Raw genomic sequence first — 22,235 nt, 5'->3', positions numbered from 1 at the left:
GAAGTATAATAAGCTGATGTTACACAGCAAATGTTGCAGTGTTAGTAAGTGACAGTTATATTTAGATATATATTTGGAGTTGTCAAGTGTTGATAGGAGTGTTGTCTGCCCACTCATAGAGCTGATATGGCTCTGATGCGGCTGTTCAAAACTATCTAAAAGTGTTAAATTAACTCTGATAGGTTATAAACACTGGCATAGTGCTGTTTTTTAAACTCTGAGTTAATTAACACCAAATATTTAGAATATACTCACCTATCAGCCTGATTACTATTATACTAATATGCTGGATGGTAGTGTTACTGTAAACCCACCCCTCCATAACCTAAGTATACCTAAGTCTTCAGTAACCATAACACCAATGTATTGAACGCTACACTGCAAAATTGAACCACTTGTCAGATTGTGGTCTTGGTCCATTCAGTATAATTCAATTTAAAGGCAGGGACAAAATAACAGGAACTGGCTTTTATTATAAGACAATCAATTCTATTGACTTGCAACTGCAATCAATCCTTTTCCAGAGGTGTGTGTTTGTTAGAAATGTGTAATGTTAAACATAGCTCAGGTAGAATACAGAAGTAGCTCGATACTCTATAATACTCTCTATAATCTCAGCAGTGTTTGTTTTATTCAGAAATGACTATTTTAGTTTTTGTTGATATAGCGATTGTTTTGTTATTTTCAATTTCACACCAACAAAAATATACCTCACTTTTTTCAATTCACACAATTTTGAAGAAAGAAGAAATTAAAAAGTAGGAGTAAACATTGGTGGACAACAGTAGCCATCATAACAGTCATTGTAAAAAGAGTAAAGAAATTGATATTGCCTGGGATCTAGTAAAATAACTTGGCATTCGTTCAATATCTCTGCCTGCTAAATACTTGAAGAGTTTTGTTCCATAATGCGATATCCACCATTTGAAAATAAATGCCACCTGCTGTTTAAGATGATTGATTGAGAAAAAAAATGAGGTGAGGTAACTTAAGTCTTTGGTTGACACAATGGCAACACTTTTACACATGCTGTTTTTTTTTGAGATATGGAATAGCAAACTTCAGGTAATGTTTTTTTTTTTGCTAAAAGAAAAAAAAGATACTGTGTATAGTGTTTTTGGGAAAAAAAAAACTCTTCACGTGTGTAGCATCTAAACATCTTCACCCTGGCATCTGCAGTAACAAAATGAGTTTTCATCTCCTTTTCCATCATTTTTAATTTTATCCTTTTATTTTGCATCACTAGACACTTGACACAATGTGGGGGGATTCTGCACCTTTCTTTAGCTTGTGGCTAGCAGTACTCATTGTTTTGAATGAGGAATGCCAGCGATTCTAACACACTGAACTTTTTTTCACACTATGTTACAAGTGCTTTGTGAAGAAAAATAACAGACTAAGAGTTGTATGGTACGCCTTTGATGAAGAGCTTTGTATCTATGGGAATAGCAGGTTGAACACCACATCACCTGTTTGACTGAATCCCATTCACCTGTGTCAACACCATGGTGAAGAGGGTCACAGTACAGCTTCACACGTCCATTGATGAAATTAAAGAACACTACAATTTTTACGGCTTTATGTCGGCACTTTTAAACATCTCCCACCGCCATCTTCGTCATTGTCGTCATCACCGTCGTCATCATCGTTATCATCACTTTGAATGGCTATTTCTCTCTTCTGCTTAGCTCTTCAGATCTTCGCTGTGCATCCATCCATCTGAAACCATCCATTCTCTCTCTCTCTCTCTCTCTCTCTCTCTCTCTCTCTCTCTCTCTCTCTCTCTCTCTCACTCTCTCTCTCTCTGTAGCTTTCAGACCACCAACCAGTGATGCAGCTGTGGGAACAACAGAATATGGCCATGAAATAAAGCATATATTACTGTCCTGCATGGGCTTCTTTTCACTTTTCTCCCATGTGATATGAATATGATCTCTTCATTACTGTCTAAAGAGGGAATGTCATAATCTGTGTGGGTTTATTTTATAAAGCAACAGATTTCTAATCAAAATTAAATAAATAAAGCATTGTACAGCAGATGGTCAGAAATCAGAAGATTACAAATAGGACCTACCCTTGAAATAAGTAAATAAGACAACTCAAAAGACAAATTTCCATGTTTGGACAGCAGCAAAAGATCAGATCTGCTTTTACTGTGATTTAACTCTAAAAGTCTTGTCTTTAGTTGTGTACATATCCTTCATTTCTTCAAATCATTCCCTTTTCCCAGAACAACAACTGAGCAAAACCAGTGGAGATATGAGGTTTCAGTCTGACAACAATAAAAAAGCCTGTATTGCGTGTTCTTCATTATCAGTATGCATTTACCGTGAACTGCCGAACTTCCCCATTGTCTACCAAGTGGTGCTCTGTCTCTGGGGTGATGGCATAAGCCAGTCTCTATACAGAGGGAGGGGAGAAGGGCAATTAAATATAAGAACGTTTATAAATAAGATGTTGAATATTTAAAAATATACATAAACATATAGTTGATGACAGTATCCCTGGGATGGATTTTTTTAGGTGCAGGAATGCCCTTGATGAAAGAATTCTGTCATAGCAAAGATTAACATGTATACAACTAACTATAATAAATCAATGCACCTCATTTTTGTTAACAAAGCATAGCTCAGACTTACATCGCAGAACTTTCCAGGCAGAGTGCAGAGTTTGTAGATGGCGTAGAGAGGCACCATGGTCATTGATGAGATGGCCAGACACCACCCCACCATGTTAGCCCATGTAGGAAACATGTAGGAGCCGTAGTTAGGAGGGTTGAATGTGGCAAAGCTCACCACCACCATGAACTATGGAAAAAGGGGGATAGGTCTCATTCGATAAGGCTATATTTTCCATTTTAGAAAAAAAGATTTACATCATCTTCATTAGTCTTTCAAAAGCCATTTGGTCCCTGTACACTAGGAGCGACAGCTGTGTGTGCATTCTTGGCATTAAGTCAAGCTTGTTCAAAGTGGGCGTCGGATTCAGATAAGGATGTGCCTTGTCCCCTCTCCTCTCATCTGGGATTCATGGAAAAGTTATCAAGGCACAGCCAAGGTCTGGAGAGTGTCTGGTTTGGTGACATTAGGGTGGCATCTCTGCTGCTTGCGGATAATGTCTTCCTTCTGGCTTCATCGGACCGATGTGCAATGGAGCAGTTTGCAGCTGAGAGCGACATGGTCGGGATGAGGATCAGCACCTCCAAGTCTGAGGCAATGATTCTGTCCCAGAAGAAGGTGGCTTGTCTCATTCAAGTGAGGGGTGAGCAGCTGCCCCAAGTGGAGTCAGATATCTTGGGGTCTTATTGACAACAAGTGAGGATAAGAAGGATCCTGAGATTGATCGCCGGTTAGGGGCATTGGCTGCAGTAACGCAGGTGTTGTATCAGACCATAGTACTCTCGATTTCCCGCTCAATTTTTGTTCCAACCCTCACCGCTGGCCACAACCTTTGGGCCATAAGAAAGAGATTGAGGATACAAGAGGCCGAAATCAGGTTTCTCCACAGGGTGGCTGGCCTCATTCTTGGTGTTCTCCTCCACACTGAGAAGAGCCAATTGAGGTGGTAAGGATGCCCCCCGGGCATCTCCCTTTGGAGGTATACGACCGACTGGGAGGAGACCCCGAGGCAGAGCCAGGACATACTGGAGGGACTGCATCTCCCAGCTGGCCTGAGAGTGCTTAGGAATCTGGGCATCTGGGCTACTCTTCTTGCCCTGTTGTCACTGCAACCCTGACTCCGTTAAGTGGCTGCCTTCTGCATTGATGCAAAGAATAATTGGATACATGCAACTGTTGACCCCTCCTTGGTTTCTGTATCCAGGGCCAAGCCCCAGCCCCAAGAGGAGGAGTAATCAGGCAAAATATCCACTTCCTCTATTCCTGCTGCAGATGTTGTACTGTCAATACAAGGTAAGTTGTGGGTAGAGAGAAAAGTGGTCCTTTTTCTGTTGTCACTGCCAATGTGGACATATTACACTGTGTATGAGCCAACGGCAAATATTGACAAAGTTAACCTCACAGTCCAAACACTTCCATCCATATATCCATTTTCAATTCACATCTCCTCGTCACAGTCTTCCAATGTGAAAAGCCTGGGCACAGACTCACCAGGAGGAAGCAGGGGCTGACAAACTTCCAGCACAGCCGCCAGTACATGCCTGGTCGCTGGCCAATCATCTCCTCGATGTCATCACTGAAACGGTCCACCCCTGAAACACATTCAAACACAGTATATGGCTTCCACAACAGGCTTGCAGTCAGTTCTAATGCAACTAATCCTAAAAACTAATCCTTCTGGGTTTCAGAGATGAGTAAACATTATATGGGCTTTTGCCATCACACTCTGTATGACTTGCAATTAGGAGATGCAAAAGTTTTAACATCGGAAGTCTACAATGTAGAAACCAAAGCTTTCCCTTCTTTCATACCCGTGGTTCTACCTTCTCTCTTTGCCTTTCTGCCTGGAAGGCATCTCTCATTGCAGAGGCATATATCTAGACTGACGGCCAGGTATTGAGCACAGCTGAATGTACTGATGTAGTGGACTGCAGAACGGAAGACCACAGAGGCCAGGGGTTAAGGGTTCCTGTCAGCAGTGACAAGAACTGGGAAAAGGCCCGCTGAAGCCTCAGGCTTGATTTATCCGGCTTGCCAGGGTCGGGACCCACCAAAGTGGGGCAACATGCTGACCCCACTGCCCGGGGCCTAGTTTAGCCCATTTAGCCCTTTATGGATCTCACTGTGCACAGACAAATACAGTAGTCAGGAGACAAGAGACTCAATACGGAGGTTCAGGTCAACCTTTTTACCTGATCTTTTGTAATGTTTTGTGCCTGCTGGTGCTACAAAATGAGGGATTGGTTTTCTCTTTATGAAATGTCTCTTTTTCTTGTTTCTGGTTAGTGGGTGGGGTGGGGTGCTACAGGTTTGGGTGGGTTAGTATGAGGTTACAATCAAATGCCATTTATGCATTTATATTTATTCCATCTATTAATTATTAATATCTCCCCAAGTGGCTGATGGAGCCAAAAGGAATTCAGGTGACCCATATGAGTGTTTTGATGGTCTAGTTACCTGTAACCGGAATGTGTCTGTTCCCATCTGCAATTTTATTTTTGTGGTAGCCCACCATTTGCTGAGTGAACACAGGGCCAACACTGGAGCAGTCAGAACTAGTGGTATTCAACATCAATGAGCTCTTACGTGGACCAAAACTATATCCTACTACCTTAACAATATACGGACCCGACCAGAGCCTGGAGAGCCAAAAACCATTAATGGGAAAATACATTTTAGCCTCAGCGTCCTTACGCCTAATAGGACTATGTTGCATTGAGGCACAGCAGACCCACATCAACAGACATCTAATCAAACCCCCTAATGTGGCATCAGCTTTGCTGGCCATGAAAAGATGAATCATCCCTTCTCCCCTTCTTCCTCTCTTTCTCCCCTCTTTCTCACCGTAGAACCACGCGATGCCGATGGCCTCAATAAGCACTCCAAAGAGAATCGATGTTCCTGCTGCAAAGTGGTCCAGCAGAGTAAACACGTACATCCCGCCCTGGAGAGAGAGAGAGAGAGACAGAGAGAGAGAGAGAGAGAGTGCAGGACAATGTTATAGGCTACAGAAGTTTGTGAAAATGCTAAAGCATGTGGAACAGTATAAAGAAGGCACAACAGCCTGTCCATTTAGGTCAAGACCACCTAGTTTTACTTATTGTTCTATGAATGTTGACTATTTTCTTGGATGAAATCTTAGTGGACCAACACACAAAAACTAAACACACACACACACACACACACACACACGCACACACACACACCAACAGACATGACAAATACAATCGTCAATCGTCAATCTCCATACATGCAGTACGTTTGTAAGACTATACAGTGATTGTGCAGGACGTGTAGGTGCTGCCCAACATGATACTTGCATTAGTAACGCAGAAGAGGGATATGAGGAAGGTGGCAACGACGATGAAGAGGGTGAAGAGCTCTCTATGCTTGTGGAGGAATTTGAACTCGTCAATCAGGCCCGTGATCACCGATTCCATCCCACCCATCTAGGGCAGAAGATACAAGAACTTCAATGAAACACACCAAACTAAATCAGAGTAGAGCCACTGACATAGTTATTGTAGAAGTCCCATCTCAACCTCTGAGCAGACACACCAAAGAATATAGCGGTATAGGGGCATAGCGTGCACAAGGACAAGCGTATAGGAAAAGGAAAAGACAATATTCCATATTCCATGAGCATTCAATTGTTATGTGATGCAGACCTGCACATGTTTACTCAAAGTTAAAGTGAGCTGAAGAGTGACTTGTCGGTGAGTCGAGTAGAAAGTAGTTGTCATTAAAAAAGTAATCTTTTGATGTAAAATTCATAACTAATATTTCAGTGGTTTCTTATAGGTAAAAATGTTGCCATTTCAATCTTCATGCGATGTCGTCCTGCGCAAAAACTGAAATAAAGCCGCACAGACACTTGAGATATTTAATCTCCAGACAGACACTGTGTCTGACCCAGCACCTGTCACCAGGATGGAAAGGTGCATGTTACCTGGACTCACAGGTGTATGTGTATGTATGTGTGTGTGTGTGTGTGTGTGTGTGTGTGTGTACGTGTGTATGTGTGTACTCACAGCACTGTCAATGCCCAGCGTCAGTAGCATGATGAAAAAGATAACCGCCCACACTGACGACCCGGGTAATGTTGCAATGGCTTCTGGGTAAATGACAAATACCAACCCAGCACCTAACGACCAAATAATTAAAGTCAATGTAATGTACAAAAAAAGCATGAACAAAACCCACATAATGTTCATAATGGCAAAACTCAGGTTGTTACCATCCCTAAACCTGTGACCATTACAATGTAGATACTTGAACTCGTGTAATACCATGTAATTACTTGGTATTTTACTGTTCTTACCATATATTTATCTAGTAAATACCTAATAGTTGGTTACTCTTCCTAATAGGAGGGGTTACCAATTATTCTATTGTACTCTATTCTATGCTCTGTGACAATAGTTTTTGCATAAAAAGCAATCCAATGCAGACATTGTGGGTTCAAATCTGATTCAAAACTTTCGTCACATCATCTGCTCTCTTCTGCCATCGTATACTGATACTAATATTTATTTCTCATGAAGCAAAAATGCCATAAAAACAAATCATAAACAAAGCAACCCTGTGCATCTACTAACTGGACCGGTGGCATTTGAAGCCAGTGAACAGTTTCACAGTGGGTTCACTCCATCGATTACAGACCAGGCAAGCAAACATAGCTCATCTTAAATATCGCTGACTGTTGGAATAATTACAAAAGGCACATCATTATGCGTCTACTCCTCTGGCATTTACTATTCCACTGTGGGTTGTTTCCAGTATCATTTGATAGCACTCGTCATGGAATAATGCCAAAATTAGCCTATGGATTATCCAGCATGCAGCATCCTAATATGAGCCATAGCTTCCGTTCTCTCTCATTTCACACACCACATTATTGACCGGTGAGGAGAACCTACAGCAATACAGGAAATCCCAAGAAAGTTGATATTTCATAGGAGGATGTCATAATCATAACTTCATTGGAATCAAAGCTGGGGGGGGGGGGGAGTCTTAATTTGGATAATGACAGCAGCTCCCCAGGGCAGCAAATGTTGGTTGACTGCCCCTGAATATCTAAGGAGGAATGTCTCTCTTTTCTTAACTACCACCACACACTGTAAATACACACACAAACAATGGCATACCGTCTCTGGCGACCTTGTCCAAAGCCACGTTGTGTTTGTGGGACATGTACCCGAGGAAGGAGAAGACCACAAAGCCGGAGAAGAAACTGGTCAGAGAGTTGATGGAGCTGGTGATGATGGCATCTCTGCATGAATCAAATCAAATAAAAAACAAAAACAGTTAGGATCAGAATCTACAGTCTATAAATCAGTGAGCAAGTCAGTAAGTCTATTGAAGCAAACTGGTTAGAGCTGTTGGAGCTGTTGGTGATTGGCATCTCTGTATAGACAAGATAAATAAAAAATATATTTATAGAATTGATCTGCCAGTTAGTCAGAGTGTCAATCAATAATAATCAAAGCAAAGAAATTGTTCTGGGAGTTGATGGAGCTTCTGAGAGTTGATAGAGCTATCAAACAGTTAATATCTAGAGAATGTATGTATTTTATAGGTTATTCAGACAAGTCAATCAGTCAGTCAGTGTTATTATTGCTATATCAGACAGGAAGCTGGTCAGTCCTGTGATGGGCTGGTGACCTTTCAACCTGTCCCACAACCCTGAAAAGGATTAAGTGGGCAGAGAAAATGAATGAAGAAATGAATGAGCTGGTCAGTATTGACTGGAGTGCAGGTGAGCACCTTTGGAATGCGATCAGGCAGTGAGTCAGTTAAACAGTCCATCAACCATTTAGTTAGTCAAGTTAGTCAGTCAGTCTTCAGACAGTCAGTAAGTAAATCAGTCAGTCAACCATTCATCTACTGTAGTCAGCTTGCTATTTGGTCAGTCAATCATCCAGCCAGCCAACCAACTCGTCAGTCACAGGGTCACTCAGCAACTGGCAACTGGTGCTGATAGATTGATTGGTCAATCAAACAAGTGATCAATTAATCAACCGATCAATCAATCGATCAATCATCAGACAAATTCTAAATATTGGAGGAGGAACAGCAGCCCATTAAAAGTTAGTAAAAGACACTAAGGATATAGTGGAAGCACTTTCAAACTCACTGTTTACTCAACAGCTTGTCATTGCTCTATAGAAACACTGTATTCCCTTGTCAACTTTGACACACATCTCATACGTTTTTGATGTTTCACTTAAATATATTTTCAATTGTTTGGCATTGCTGTGGGAGCAGGTAAAAACTGTCCTTGACAATGTCAGTCAGTAAAAAAGGGCAAAAGAGGAGATAAAAGCTTCCTGTGGGAAGCTGATGATTTTCAAAGCGTGCGACAGTTTTGATAGATGTTATAGCTATCTGTTGCACAGGGTGGTGTCAAAGACATCAGCGGGTTTCAAGGAGCTTCAAAGGTTATTGTAATTCACCTGCTTGTAGCGTGTGTGTGTGTGTGTGTGTGTGTGTGTGTGCGAGCAACAGAGCGACTCCTCTCTCTGTCTCTGTCAGTCTTCCTCTGCCTCCCGCTCCGTCTCTTTACCTGTAGCAGTTGTTGCTGAATTTGTTGTAGCTGGAAAAGGCGATTAGCACACCAAACCCCACTCCCAGCGAGAAGCAGATCTGTGTGGCTGCCTCGATCCAGACCTGGGGAGCAACAGAACAAGCGCACTTGTGTGAAGCGGCAAACAAAAGGCACAGGAGAGGAAAAAAGCCATTATTAGGGATAATTGCAGGAAACTCATTCAACGGCAGTAGATGAAAGACGCTCGTGAATACGGGGGGTAATTTTGCAAATTACTGCTCCATGCATGTGTCTAATCTAATTCCCAAATTGCTGCCGTGCATCTCTCTGTCTCTCTCTTTCTTGCTTTCTCTCTCGTTTTTGCTCTCCATAAGTGAGTCCTTTAGTCGTGCAAGCTTACTTATTGAGCTCCTTACTGCCTGCTATTAGGGTAAATAGGATATTGTCAGAAGATGTGATGGAGGGTTTCACGGATAAGGAAAATATTACAAATGAGTTACATAAACAGCAATTGGTCAGTTCTCCTCTCCTCTCCTCTCCTCTCCTCTCCTGTCCTCTCCTCTCCTCTCTCCTCTCCTCTCCTCTCCTCTCCTCTCCTCTCCTCTCCTGTCCTCTCCTCTCCTTTTCTCTCCTCTCCTCTCCTCTCCTCTCCTCTCCTCACTGTTATGTCTAGGATTTGCCTGAGGGATACATATTTTTCTTCAGCAAGCACTTTATGGGGAATTATGGGGAAACGGTTTCTGTACTGGCGATTCGATTAACTGGAAAAATAACATGTCAGTATTGTTTGTGTTCCTTCTTAACAGCGAATGGTACTGCTTGTTGCAAGCTAAACCCCTTCCATATGAGGCAGACAGTCTCCACTGGTTTGAATGAGGATTGTTAGCAATGCTAACATATTGGTTGTGGTTAGTTCAAGTGTCAATACAGAAACTTTTGCCACACAGTTTCACAAAGAGAGAGATATTTTGGATTGATCATACAAACCATACTTTGAACTATGACTGCTACCACTGTGAATTGTTGTTGTTGTAATGGAAATGGAAATTAACATTGTCCTTGTCTGTTTGCTGTCTACATGCCATTGCTACATGCTATGGTGTTGCTGATATCCAACAATAAAAAATATGTTATGATATGTTTTTTTGAAAGTCTGTTTTCCCACACAGATTGTTTGAAGTGCTAGGTGAAGAAACACAACCAGAATAAAATTTCAAATGTCAAGGTATTGCTTTAATGTGTCTTTCTCTCTGCCACTACTACCCCCACCCCTCAACACACGCACACACCTGTATCCCCCCCCCCCCTCTCCTCCCGCTCCTCTCCCCCCGGCGCTCACCTTGGCGTCACAGAGTCTTAGGAAGTCGACAGAGAGGTAGGCCTTAATGCCGTCGATGGCTCCGGGCAGAGTGACTCCTCGGAGCAGCAGCACAGTCAGGACCACATAGGGCATGGTGGCTGTGATCCACACAACCTGAACACACACACACACACACACACACACACACACACAGAGAGAGAGAGAGAGTAAGATAGGTAGGTACACATACCCAAAGTCAGATACACACATATGCAAACATGCAAGTAAGAGTGCACTTGCATGCAGACACACACACACACACACACACACACACACATACACACACACACACGCTTGCGCAGACATACATACATACCCTCACACAATCTGTGAACATTTAGGTTCACTTAGTGCCTCGTCACCGTCTAGCTTACAATCAGAATCAACTCTGTACTTAAGAATAGATCATATTATTAAGATCATAGTAAAAATGGCTACTGTGTCATTTCCCACCTTTCCAGAGGTCTTCACTCCCTTCCAGAGGCTGAAGTAGAGCAGGACAATCACCACAGCTAGACAGGAGGTCAGCTGCCAGCGTGGACGGCCCAGGTCATCAATACCTCCACTGTCCTGGATGTGGAGCACTCCTCGCCTGTGGTGACAGTGAGGTGAAGAGTTAGATGGCCTTGACCACAAAACACATCCTGGCAACAATCTACACACTGTGACATATGTCTATCCTTGGGTTTTCTGTTGATGAAGTTTGAGTTTCTCTTCTTGTCGCTCTTCTCTTTGTCTGTTCAGCCATGGTGGCTATCACTGCTCATGCTAACTACCCAGTTCTCTTTCTGTTTCCAAAAACCGCTGTTGCTGGTGCCGGAAACACACATCATTTCCTGTGTGCTAGAGGATTTTTCCTGGGAAAGACCTACCTGACATTGCATTTTTAGAGCAGCAAATGTAGCAAATGACAAAGCCTTTATGAACTTGACATAGGTCGAATCACTATTGTAGCAAAACAGACTTCTGTTTATGTGAAAATGACGTGGATTCCTACTTTAAGTGGACACTTTCACTTTTACCCCACTTTTTACTACTATGCTATTTATCTACGCTGAAGCATTATCAAAAAACTCAACTCAAATATGTGAATTTTCTGTTTCTTTTGGGTTGAGCAACAGTGCAGCAGTAGATGACTGTTGTTTGCAGAAAATCTGCCATCTGTGATGGCTACATCTGTCAATGCTTATACGTTGCATTGAGTAGTAGTAACCATTTGGAGCACAGTTATGCTGACCCTGCATAATAAATACAAGCCTGTTTTTAACCTAAACTAAAAACTTGTATGTATATATTGTATGACCAAACATGACACAACTATATTATGAGAATGTGAGTTATCTAAATGACTATAAGACATTGAACTATATTTTTTGATACCCTAAGCAACATTCAGATTAGTCTGCAAATCACCAAATTATAAGAAAACACAGTGGGAAAATATATATCAGGTGGTAAAATTGGGGCTGTATTTTCCTTTAACTTAATAGAATATAAAACATACAATGTTGTGATGCTGTAATGCTCTAATGCTGAGTGTACATATATTTTACATTTAATAAAAACCTATTTCATGTGTGTCAGCTGAATGACTATAAAATTACTGAACACTTGTTGACATCTTGCTTCAGATTCTTTCAGAGGCAGCCACCAGATGAGACTGGGTAAGATCAGTCTATATATGTTCAACTCAGGTGGTGAAATTGTCTGCAGGTGGTTCTATGGAAATAGCACACTGCCATCACAACTAGCATGGATGAAATGCCTCAGCTGTCACAACGGAGCCGCCCCTCACTTGAAGGAATAGGAGACACCTGGTCAGCTTCACAGAAGGGTGGCTGCATTAGCTAAATGTAGCTAAACTCTACATCCATTTCAGGGCGGAAATGCCTGATGTTCATTGCTCCATATTTAAAAATGCCAGGTGATTATATATTCTAAAACATTACTATTTGTAGGCGAATGTCTCATGATGACTACTGACTAACTATCGTCTAAGTTTGACTCTCATGCAAGTGAATCTCTTAATTTACACATAATAATAAATGCTTAGAAGCAGTTAAGATTCTTTCTAAGTGTAGCAAGAAGATATACTCCATTAATGCCGCATTCATGTCATATCAGAAGAAGTGAAAGAACGTGAATCTCGTTGCTACAACTTAGAAGTGTTCATGTATTTTACAGTCATTTTTTTTTTTTTTTTTCAACTATAATCAAACTACAGCAGACATTACACGCTTCTCATAAGTAGAGTTGATTGTACTAGTGTGAATATAACTGATAATTTGGGTTTTTATTATCTTGGTCAGCCAATATCAATGCATTTGCTGCTGTGTTTGTTGCCTGTGTTGACACGCTTCCGCAATTCGTGATGCCAAGTGGAAGATATCAGAGCCCACAAAAAATCCCACATATCCTACGAATAATTACCACTAGGCGTTTTTGTCAACTGGCAGCTTGTATTTACAGTAAATCGGACATGAATGACATGAATGTGGCATGAGAACTATGCTTCGCACACCAGGTGTTCAAAGTTACTCTAATTTGCTTCCTGGGGTTTCTTGGAGTCTTCTCACTGGTAGTGCAGATGTATGTAGCAACTTCACTTACTTCCAATGCTTTAAATTTGGTCATTTACCCCCATGTCTTACTCACAGCTACCATGTTGCTCCCTTCAGGCTTTGTACTGGTTAACCCTAGGGTCTGATGGTGACGTGCATATAAATGTGTGATCAAAGAATATGTCACTTCTACACAATGAACTGCCAACTGCGAAGCTAGATCTTGCAATGTATTCGTCCCCTTGAACAGTTACTGGTATCGCTTAAACCCATTGTTCAGTCAAGTGTTACGATGGTGTTTTTAGTGTGGGGGTTTGTTCGTACCCCCCAACCGCCCTTTCTTCACCGCATGTGTGTGGGTGTGGACTTAGTGCATTGCACCTATCCCTTCTCTTGTGCACTTCCTGCAGCGTGTGTGCAGTTCAAGTGTGTGTGTATGTGTGTGTGTGTGTGGTTGACATACACGCATGGTGGTAAGTACTACTCCTTCTGGCCCTTAAGTGCTGCCCCCGCAGTTGATCCTGGATTACCACAAAGAACAATTCTTTTTTTGGGGTTGTGCAGCAGCAGGATGCAACAAGCAGGCGACTTATATTTGTTCTACCAAGTTGTTCTACCCCTTCCATCCCTCATTAGAGGAACTTCTTCTATGGTGGCCACTGTAAGGTTCAATGCTTCATATTGTTAAAGGATAAGGTTGGTGTTTTTTAATGCATTGCTTACCATCAACAATCCTATAAAAATAACAAAATCAGCAATGATTTTGTTTTGCCAACAAGTCTCGTCCATGTAGCCGGTGCCCAATGACGCCATGTCCCAGCAGCCATAGAACTCCATTGTATTAAAAAAACGATTAAAAACACGTCACACAGCCATGTCGTTGCTCTGGGCAGCATATTTAATCATCACGATGCACCGGGCCAGCAGACTTTTTCCTCAAACCTTAATAAACCGGCTGTAAACACGTTTGCGATCTCAGGAAAGTAGTTCCGTAGCACCGAAAATAGTCCCTGGCGTAATGAAGAATTTGTTCCCATTTGAATTTGATTTGGTAATAACTACAACAGCCTGACTTTTCGTGGTAACAGTTAGAGATTTTTAAAATGTAAACTATGTCTTTGTGAGCTGTATTTCAAGGTTTTTAGCTTACAATTGGAGCCAATGACTTCCGGGTTGACGGCTAAAAACAGTACGTGGGAAGTCAGAAAGTAACGGGAGTAGAGCAAACGCATTATTGATTTTGTTATTTTCATAGGATTTGTTGACGGTAAGCAATGCATTAAAAAACACCAGCCTTATCCTTTAAAGAAGTTCTGAACATTTTCGGTATCATGCAGAATAAATTTAGTCATGTCCTGGCTCCATGGTCCATTACTTGCACTCTGGTTGTGTGGGCACCCAAAGGACACAGGCACACTATTTTTGCTCCCAAGAAATGCTCCTCAACAATTGGCATGCATGACCCATTGTCTTTGTGCAGAACTGGGGAAACCTGGTCAGCTCCGGGTTTATTTGTTGTACCTAAGTTGTTAACATTTGTGCATTTCTGACCAGTTATAATGCATTTGCAATAGTGTAGTTTGGTCTCAGGATCCTAAAACACAAGTGACAATGTGCTGTCAGTAACGGCAAAAAATGTCAATTATTCCTAGACACCATACGCCAATATGTTTTATCCAACTGAGGTGCAGGCCGACTTACTCAAAGTACTCCTGAGCGGGCGTGGCCTTGTGTATGTCGTTGACGGTGCTGTTGTCGGCCCAGTCGGAGCAGTTGGGGCTGTTCCAGGTGTTGTTGCAGTGGACCCAGGGCAGCTCGCTGGTGAACGAGGAGAAGAGGTAGAACAGCGCCCAGGAGATGATGACGTTGTAGTAGAAGCCAACGTAGAGGGAGATGAGGATCACCGTGAAGCCCACGCCTGTTAGAGGGATGCAGGTCGTCAATATTGATGGAAGAGAGAGGGGGGGAAAGGGGAGGGGTGTGTGTGTATGTGTGTGTGTGTGTGTGTGTGTTTTAAGGATAACATGGCACTTTCCCACTGCAAAAAGGGCAGTCAGTGGAATCCCACATGCTGATCTATGCCTAAGTGAAGGTCTAAGTGAAGTTTGTTCCTGAACCACACAGCACATTTTTTTGTTTCGTGGCTCTTTCTTCAATGGCTGCAACAATATCTGGTTTTAATGTCGCATGCACAAACACATACACACACACACACACACACACACACACACACCAAATTAGTATTAGATGCTGTTTTTCAGAGCAACTGTTTTATGGGATGGTGACCACAAGGCCACCCTTTCACCAATGTAACATGTAACATACGCCTTTTGATGTACTGTATGCTTTTATCCAAAGTGCCATACATTATTAGCATTGTTGGCCCCAGTGGGATTCAAACCCTTGACAGTGGCAGTGTTAATGCTATGTTATACCAACTGAGATGACAACAAAACTCACTTCCAATTCTCAGTTAATCGTCTTAAATTGAGAAAATTCTGTAATCTCTAGTTTAGTTATTCAACAATGTGTTTGTCAGAAAGTTACATTGTGAATCGGTATAAAGGTAAATTGCTCCAGGTGAGGTTCAAACTCACAACTTAGTACGACAATGACTTATAAGTACCAAAAACTTATACTACTAAGAAGTACCAGTACTGACCAATTGTGCCACTGGAGCACACACCACAAACCACAATATGATTCCAGAAGCACAAACCAGTTATCAGAGCAGGTATCAGAGCATCACATATTTTCAAAGATTGCCTCTTCATGCCTTAATTATCCACACATCTACCATTTCTGCACATTTAAAACAATGTCCACTCTTCTAAGGCCGCATTTCCATCGCTAACCTTTGCTAACAAGCACGACCAGAACCCGCGTCTCGTCGGTTCCTTTGTAACGTGGCTGTGATATTTGCCCAGGTGTGACGTCCCTTATTAGCGCCGCATGCGGGCCGCGCTATCTCCCCATCTCTTTCTGCCTCTCCTCCTGCAGTCCCTCTCTTCAAAAGCATTGATCCTGAGAGGAAACCGGCGTGTTGATCAGAATAATTACTGTCAATACGGGCCGTGTGCGTGTGTGTGTGTGTGTGTGTGTGTGTGTGTATTTGAATAATTACTGTTATCCCCCCGCTGGGAGACAGAGAGAGAGTGAAGCGTGTGATTAGAACGTCAACGTACTCAGTGGGTCTCTGACAGACAGCACATGTTCACACGCAGGAGACACACACACACACGCACACACAAACACACACAAAGACATATACATACACACAGTGGGCCACCTTCAGACAAACAAGGACAGGCTGTAACAAAGGGCAGTGGTTTGGCGACATACTGCGATGCAACAGATGGTCCTTTGGTAATTATGGCGTTTGAGTTTGCATTTCTGATCAAAAACCTGCCGCCACTGAGTGATGCTGCAGTCTAGTATTGGTTGGGACTGAACTTTAACCTTAACAAATATTCCATGACATTCGTTCGCTGACAGCAGAACAAATTAGAATTGCAACAGCATGGTTTTTTTCTCTGTCATGCCTCCAAAAAGTTTTCAAGTTTTTCGTTTCTTTTTTTCAATTAAATGACATGGTTTTAAAGCATGCTGGAGCCCTCAAAAATCATTAAAGAGAATGACCAAGGTGTTCATATGACAACGCCATACACAACCACACAGATGCAAACACATGAATGAGGTTGAATGGCTCTACTCCCCTAAAATTTCTGATTTGAGAGTGTGCAGGAGACAGGGGGTGAGACGGTAATGGCTTTTGTCTTTTTTTGGAAAAATTGAACCTCTCAGACAAATAAGCCATCTCCTTTGGAACGGGCGCACACATATGCTCTCTCTCTCACACACACACACACACACACACAAGTCACACAGCTCGTGAACTGCTCGCAAGTTCACCCTGCGGAGAAAAAAGAAAAAGCATGAAAAGTCGAACCGAGCGAAGTGTCTTATTTTATTTCCAGCCGGTGACTTCGCTGGGAGAGGCACGCCTCGGCTTTAACGCTCGCTTCTGCGGTCTGTGTGTGTGCCTGTGTCTGGGATGACCTTCGCCTAAACTGTGGCTTGCTTATTGATGTGTTGAAAAGTAGCAGGAGAGTGGCAGCTAGTTGTTCTCCGCCACAGACTGTTTGACAGAAGGATTTGGACGACCGGGACAAGAGTCTAAAAGCCCAATTTTCACCTGCCTTCCATCTGAGTGCCGGCGCAACCTGTTGTTCTGGAGGGAGGGGGGGGGGGGAGAGGTAAACAACGCCTGTCGCCGCTAAATAGAGAGACAGGCGGACAGAGAGACTGGCATGTGGAGAGACGGGCAGGTGGGCAGACGGACAGAGTGACAGGCTGCATCTCATCCCGTGATGGATAGAGTTTCGATGTTTCCAAATGTAAGACACCTGCAGAGGTCAGACCGTGTGTGTGTGTCCTTGTGTATATCTCTCTGAATATGTGTCTAATGAACTCGTCCTACCTTTGAAGATGGGACAGATCTTCCAGACCCCGGCTGCGCCCTCTCTGTTGTACTGTCCCAGGGCCAGCTCCATGTAGAAGAGGGGCATGCCCGCTATCACCATGAAGAACAGGTACGGCACCAGGAACGCACCTGCACAGACACAGAGACGGGTGAGGCATGATCCAGCTCTAAGTGAAAATGCTTCCTGATGTTCCTTGCTTAATTAAAAAAATATACTGTATATAGATGTATATGACAATTACATCCTTCCAAATGTTAACATTTTGTAATTAAATGGTTCAATATAGGTAGTAACTTCACCAATATTCAATAGTGACAATACAATACACAAGATTACAGTGTAGTGTATTGTAGTCTTGTGTATTGTATTGTCCTGTTGCACCGAACGCCATTTCATTCCTCTACATACTGTGACTGTATATGGTTGAATGACAATAAATCTGCTTTTCTTGCCAGCAATATTCATGCGAGTTCTCACATTGTTAAAATGGTCTATATCAAACCTGACTTGGTATAAAATGCCATTCTCCATGCCAAAGTTTAGGGTACAAGACTTTGACCAAATGTTATAGTAATATCAATGTGAATCAAATCAAGTCAAGTTTATTTGCATAGCCCTCAATCACTATTACAATCCCAAAGGGCTTCACAACGCCCACAATATCAAAACAATACATGAACCCCTCCTGACCTTAGACCCACTGACGGACAATAAAACGAAAGGACGATATTACCTAGAAATCAGTTTGCGCCTCGCCCCACATGCTACATTTTGATCAATTTTGACACCAAATGCAAATCGTGACGTGTCACGGTCAATGACGACAGCCCACTGAGAAGAAAATCCAACCGGCGGCCAGGTGTCAGCTGCGACTATGCCCATCATTACCACTCTTAAACATAATCAGGGCTCTATGGGAAACAGCCACACTGCCCCCCCTGTGAAACTGAGCAGAGTTCCTCTTCAGATGAGGTATCGTGACATGGGCAGGGTTGTGGGGGATATTGTAACCTACGCCAAAAGTGTAGAATATAAGGTACAGAGCAAGGAATATGGCTATCATCACCACTCCTAGGGTTCTGTGTTAACCAGCCATAATTTCCCCCTCAATGAAACTCAGCGATATTCCCCTATAAATACAGGTATGACGACATATTGTCCCCCCAGAGCAGGGTGTCAGCCTTGGCTATGGCTATCATTACCACTCTTAAACATAATGAGAGCTCTATGTTAAACAGCCATAATTAGTGGCAGTGATTGTTAGAGCTAATCTATTCGGCAGCAGCTGTGGTGGTTTTTCCCCTATTTTGATCTCTGTAAAGGGGCTCCAAACCTCAAACAGCAACCACCATGTATACACAGGGAGGTGAAAAAAACACACACACACACACACACACACACACACACACATGCAAATACACCCATGTGCATGTGTATGTGAAAATAGTCCACCATGTGTATAAAACATGCAGGTGAGTGTATGTGCGTAAAAACCCACACACGCAAGCATGCAAACACTGCATTTACACACACACACTGCATATACACACACACACTGCATGTGCACACACACACACACACACACACACACTGACACCCTATCCTCATTCCACCTTCTCCAAGATGGTCAAGCGGATGATGTCATCATCCAAGTTCCTCTCTCTCTCTCTCTCTCTCTCTCTCTCTCTCTGTCTCTCGCACACACACACACACACACACACACACACACCACACCCCTCCGTTTTTCACCTCGTCTATTCCTCCTTCCCTTCTCCCTCCATCCTTCCTGGACCCCTCCTGTACTTGTAGCAGAGGTAAGGAAACCTTCCTTCCTTCCTTTCCTCTCTCTCTCTTCTCTCCACTCCTCTCTTCCCTCGCTCCTTCCATCCCTTCCCCCTCCCTCTCTGCCGTCTCACCTCCTCCGTTCTTGTAGCAGAGGTAGGGGAACCTCCAGACGTTGGCCAGGTCCACGGCGAACCCGATCACGGACAGGAGGAAGTCGATTTTCTTCCCCCAGGTCTCCCTCTCCTCCCCCCCGCTGGGGTCGGTCTGGGTCGGGGTCGGGGCCACCAGGGTGGTGGAGGTGAACTGGACCCCATTCTGCTCCTTCACCAGGATTAGCTCCACCTGAATGGGCAAACGCAATGGGATTAAATAAGGCATTAGATAGAATGTAGATAGATTGACACTAGCAGGGCAATGCACCATAAATGTACATTCATCCTATTGATTCTGCTATAAAAGGCACCTAGTTGTACTTTTTCTGCTAAAAATGTTATGTTTGTATATTTACCCTGTCTGTGTACAATAGCACTGTATGTAGATAGATAGATAGATAGATAGATAGATAGATAGATAGATAGATAGATAGATAGGTGCAACTTTCAGACTGACAGTGAATATCACCCTCAGTTAATCACAGCTTCTTGCAACTAATATTTGACCTCCATCCTTTTAATAATAACTTTATTTGTATAGCACTTTTCTAAAAACAGTGTTTACAAAGTACTTTACATACAATAAAACACAAAGAGACCGTGATGTAAAAGTACCACAGTTAAATAAAATAGAGTTGGATAAAAAGTATGGGAAAAAAGCAAGAAAAACAACAAATTGCATTAAATAGTTAATGCAAGTCATCAGTATATTACAGTAAATTGACAGACAAAAATTTAAATTGAAAAAACTGAGATTGAAAGAGTCAGACAGACCAAGTCAGAGAGAAGCGGCCCAGCATCCTTCCTTCCCTCAACAAACAAAAATCACAGCTTTTGTTGTATTACCAAAATTCCCCTTTTTTTGTCCCATGCAGTGAGACGGACGTCCACTGACCTCTTTGGGACCCATAGTGTTGGAGGTGGATTTTTCGGGGGCTACAACCGAAGACATCAGGCCCACAGGGACTCTCCCTCTCAGCATGGAGGGGTGCACAGCCCCAGGGAGAGAAACACCAGCAGGGGGGGTGGGGGGGGGTGGGGGTGGCAGAGAAAGGAAGGAAGGAAGGCAGATGGAGCAGAAGAGTCCTGGGAGTGAGACAGAAAAGATAAGATGAAACTTTATTGTTCGCTGTGGGGAAATTAGGTCGTTGCAGCAGGATTCGGCAGGGGGGAAAAGGAAAAATAGAACATAAGCAAGGCAATAGAGTATGAAATAAGCAATAAAACAGTAACATAAAGAACAATAAAGCAATAAAATAGGATATAAACAACTGTGGCATTATCTAAATGTGCCACTGATAATTTCAACACATGGGAAATATGAGGAAAGAGTATGGATTACTTACATATACAAGGAAGGGAGAGAGAGGGATGGGATGGGGGATGAGTGTAACAGAAGAGGGGGGGGGGGGGGGGGTTCAGCAAGGCCATCACAGCGTGCTCGTCTCATTTCACACTTGTTGATCGCCATTTTGCTCACAGATTTGCCACAGCCTCTATCCAGCCTGTCTAACCACAACGCGTTGCTAACCAATTTTATTTGAGTTTAGAACTTTTCTCTAAAATTAGCTTTGAAAAAAATAGGGTTGATTTTTTTTTTACAATGTCAAAAAGAATTGATCTCTTATCAGTTTCATTTATTTCCATTGTCCAAATGATAGAAAATGTGAATTTTATTCCATAGCACAGAGATGCTGTGTCTCTATTGCAGACAAATTCGGAAAATTGTTTTGAAAACTGAATTTCCATCTTCTCTCAGAAGGATCATGGAAACATTTTCAGCATTAACACAATTTTCAACTTGAACAGCAATGTTTAATTTTCAAATTTTAACAAATAAACCACTGAAATGCTAAAAATGTTGCAAAATTGAATCATTCTATATATTTGCCATCACCATAACATGCAAAGATTAACAGCTAAATGCCTAAATTTTTGATTTAAAGAAAGTAAATTACTTCTCAAATATATAATATGTAAAACATCAGAAAGGAGGAAACATGTTCTAGAAAATTAAAAGATTCTCACCTTAGTAAAATGACAGGTGAAAGCTCTTCCAGCCGTCAACGGGGACAATTTAATTCCAGTTGCGCTGCTCTTCCACGCGCCACAAAATGATGCTGACCATACTGGTGTGGACCCTCCTGTGCTGAGTTGGACCTCGGACCCGGATTGAAGCAAAGAAGAGAAAGAGACAGACAGGGAGAGAGAGAGAGAGAGAGAGAGAGAGAGAGAGAGAGAGAGAGAGAGAGACAGTAGACAGGGATAAAGACAGAAAAAAAGATGAGAGGGCTGGTAATCTGTGATGAGTTGTAGAGAAACCCTCCCAGACAGACAGGCGCACAGAGACCAGAGTAAACCCTGTGGGTCTGCTATGGAGATCTGTCTGCGGGACCACTCTTGAAATATGAGACACAATCACACCATCCACACCCCCACACCCCCCTCCATCCCCCCCCCCTCTCTGTCTGTCACTCTCCTCGTTGCCGTCCTCCCTCTCTTCCTCCTCCTCCTCCTCCTTCTCCTCCTCCTCCTCTACCCCCCCCCCCCCCCTTTGCCTTGCAGATTTTCATGTTTTTTCTCACTTGATTTGACGAAATTCCTGGATGCCTCGTTTTTTTTTTTTTTTATATTCAGTGTGAACACGTGAATCATTCAACACACATACACACATATACACGGATTCCTTGTCATTGTAATTCCTGTCTTCTTCCTTCTCTATATGGCC

General features: G+C 42.7%; 1 protein-coding gene across 1 annotated transcript; it reads right to left on the bottom strand.

Annotated features, from left to right (window-relative positions):
* Nucleotides 1-1,813: 1,813 nt before the first annotated feature.
* On the bottom strand, nucleotides 1,814-20,489 carry slc6a3 (solute carrier family 6 member 3). The gene is made up of 15 exons (XM_071899562.1): nucleotides 20,403-20,489; nucleotides 19,487-19,697; nucleotides 17,567-17,698; nucleotides 14,788-15,004; nucleotides 10,979-11,117; nucleotides 10,505-10,639; nucleotides 9,184-9,287; nucleotides 7,766-7,890; nucleotides 6,650-6,762; nucleotides 5,939-6,067; nucleotides 5,463-5,562; nucleotides 4,110-4,210; nucleotides 2,640-2,807; nucleotides 2,329-2,400; nucleotides 1,814-1,837 (listed from the first exon to the last, which is right to left on the bottom strand). The coding sequence occupies exons 1-15, from the start codon at nucleotides 20,487-20,489 to the stop codon at nucleotides 1,814-1,816; spliced, it is 1,857 nt and encodes a 618-aa protein (XP_071755663.1).
* Between the last annotated feature and the right edge of the window lie 1,746 nt (nucleotides 20,490-22,235).

Source organism: Centroberyx gerrardi, chromosome 12 (assembly GCF_048128805.1).
Source record: "Centroberyx gerrardi isolate f3 chromosome 12, fCenGer3.hap1.cur.20231027, whole genome shotgun sequence".
Taxonomy (NCBI): domain Eukaryota; kingdom Metazoa; phylum Chordata; class Actinopteri; order Beryciformes; family Berycidae; genus Centroberyx; species Centroberyx gerrardi.
This window is presented reverse-complemented; position numbering and strand designations above follow the sequence as displayed.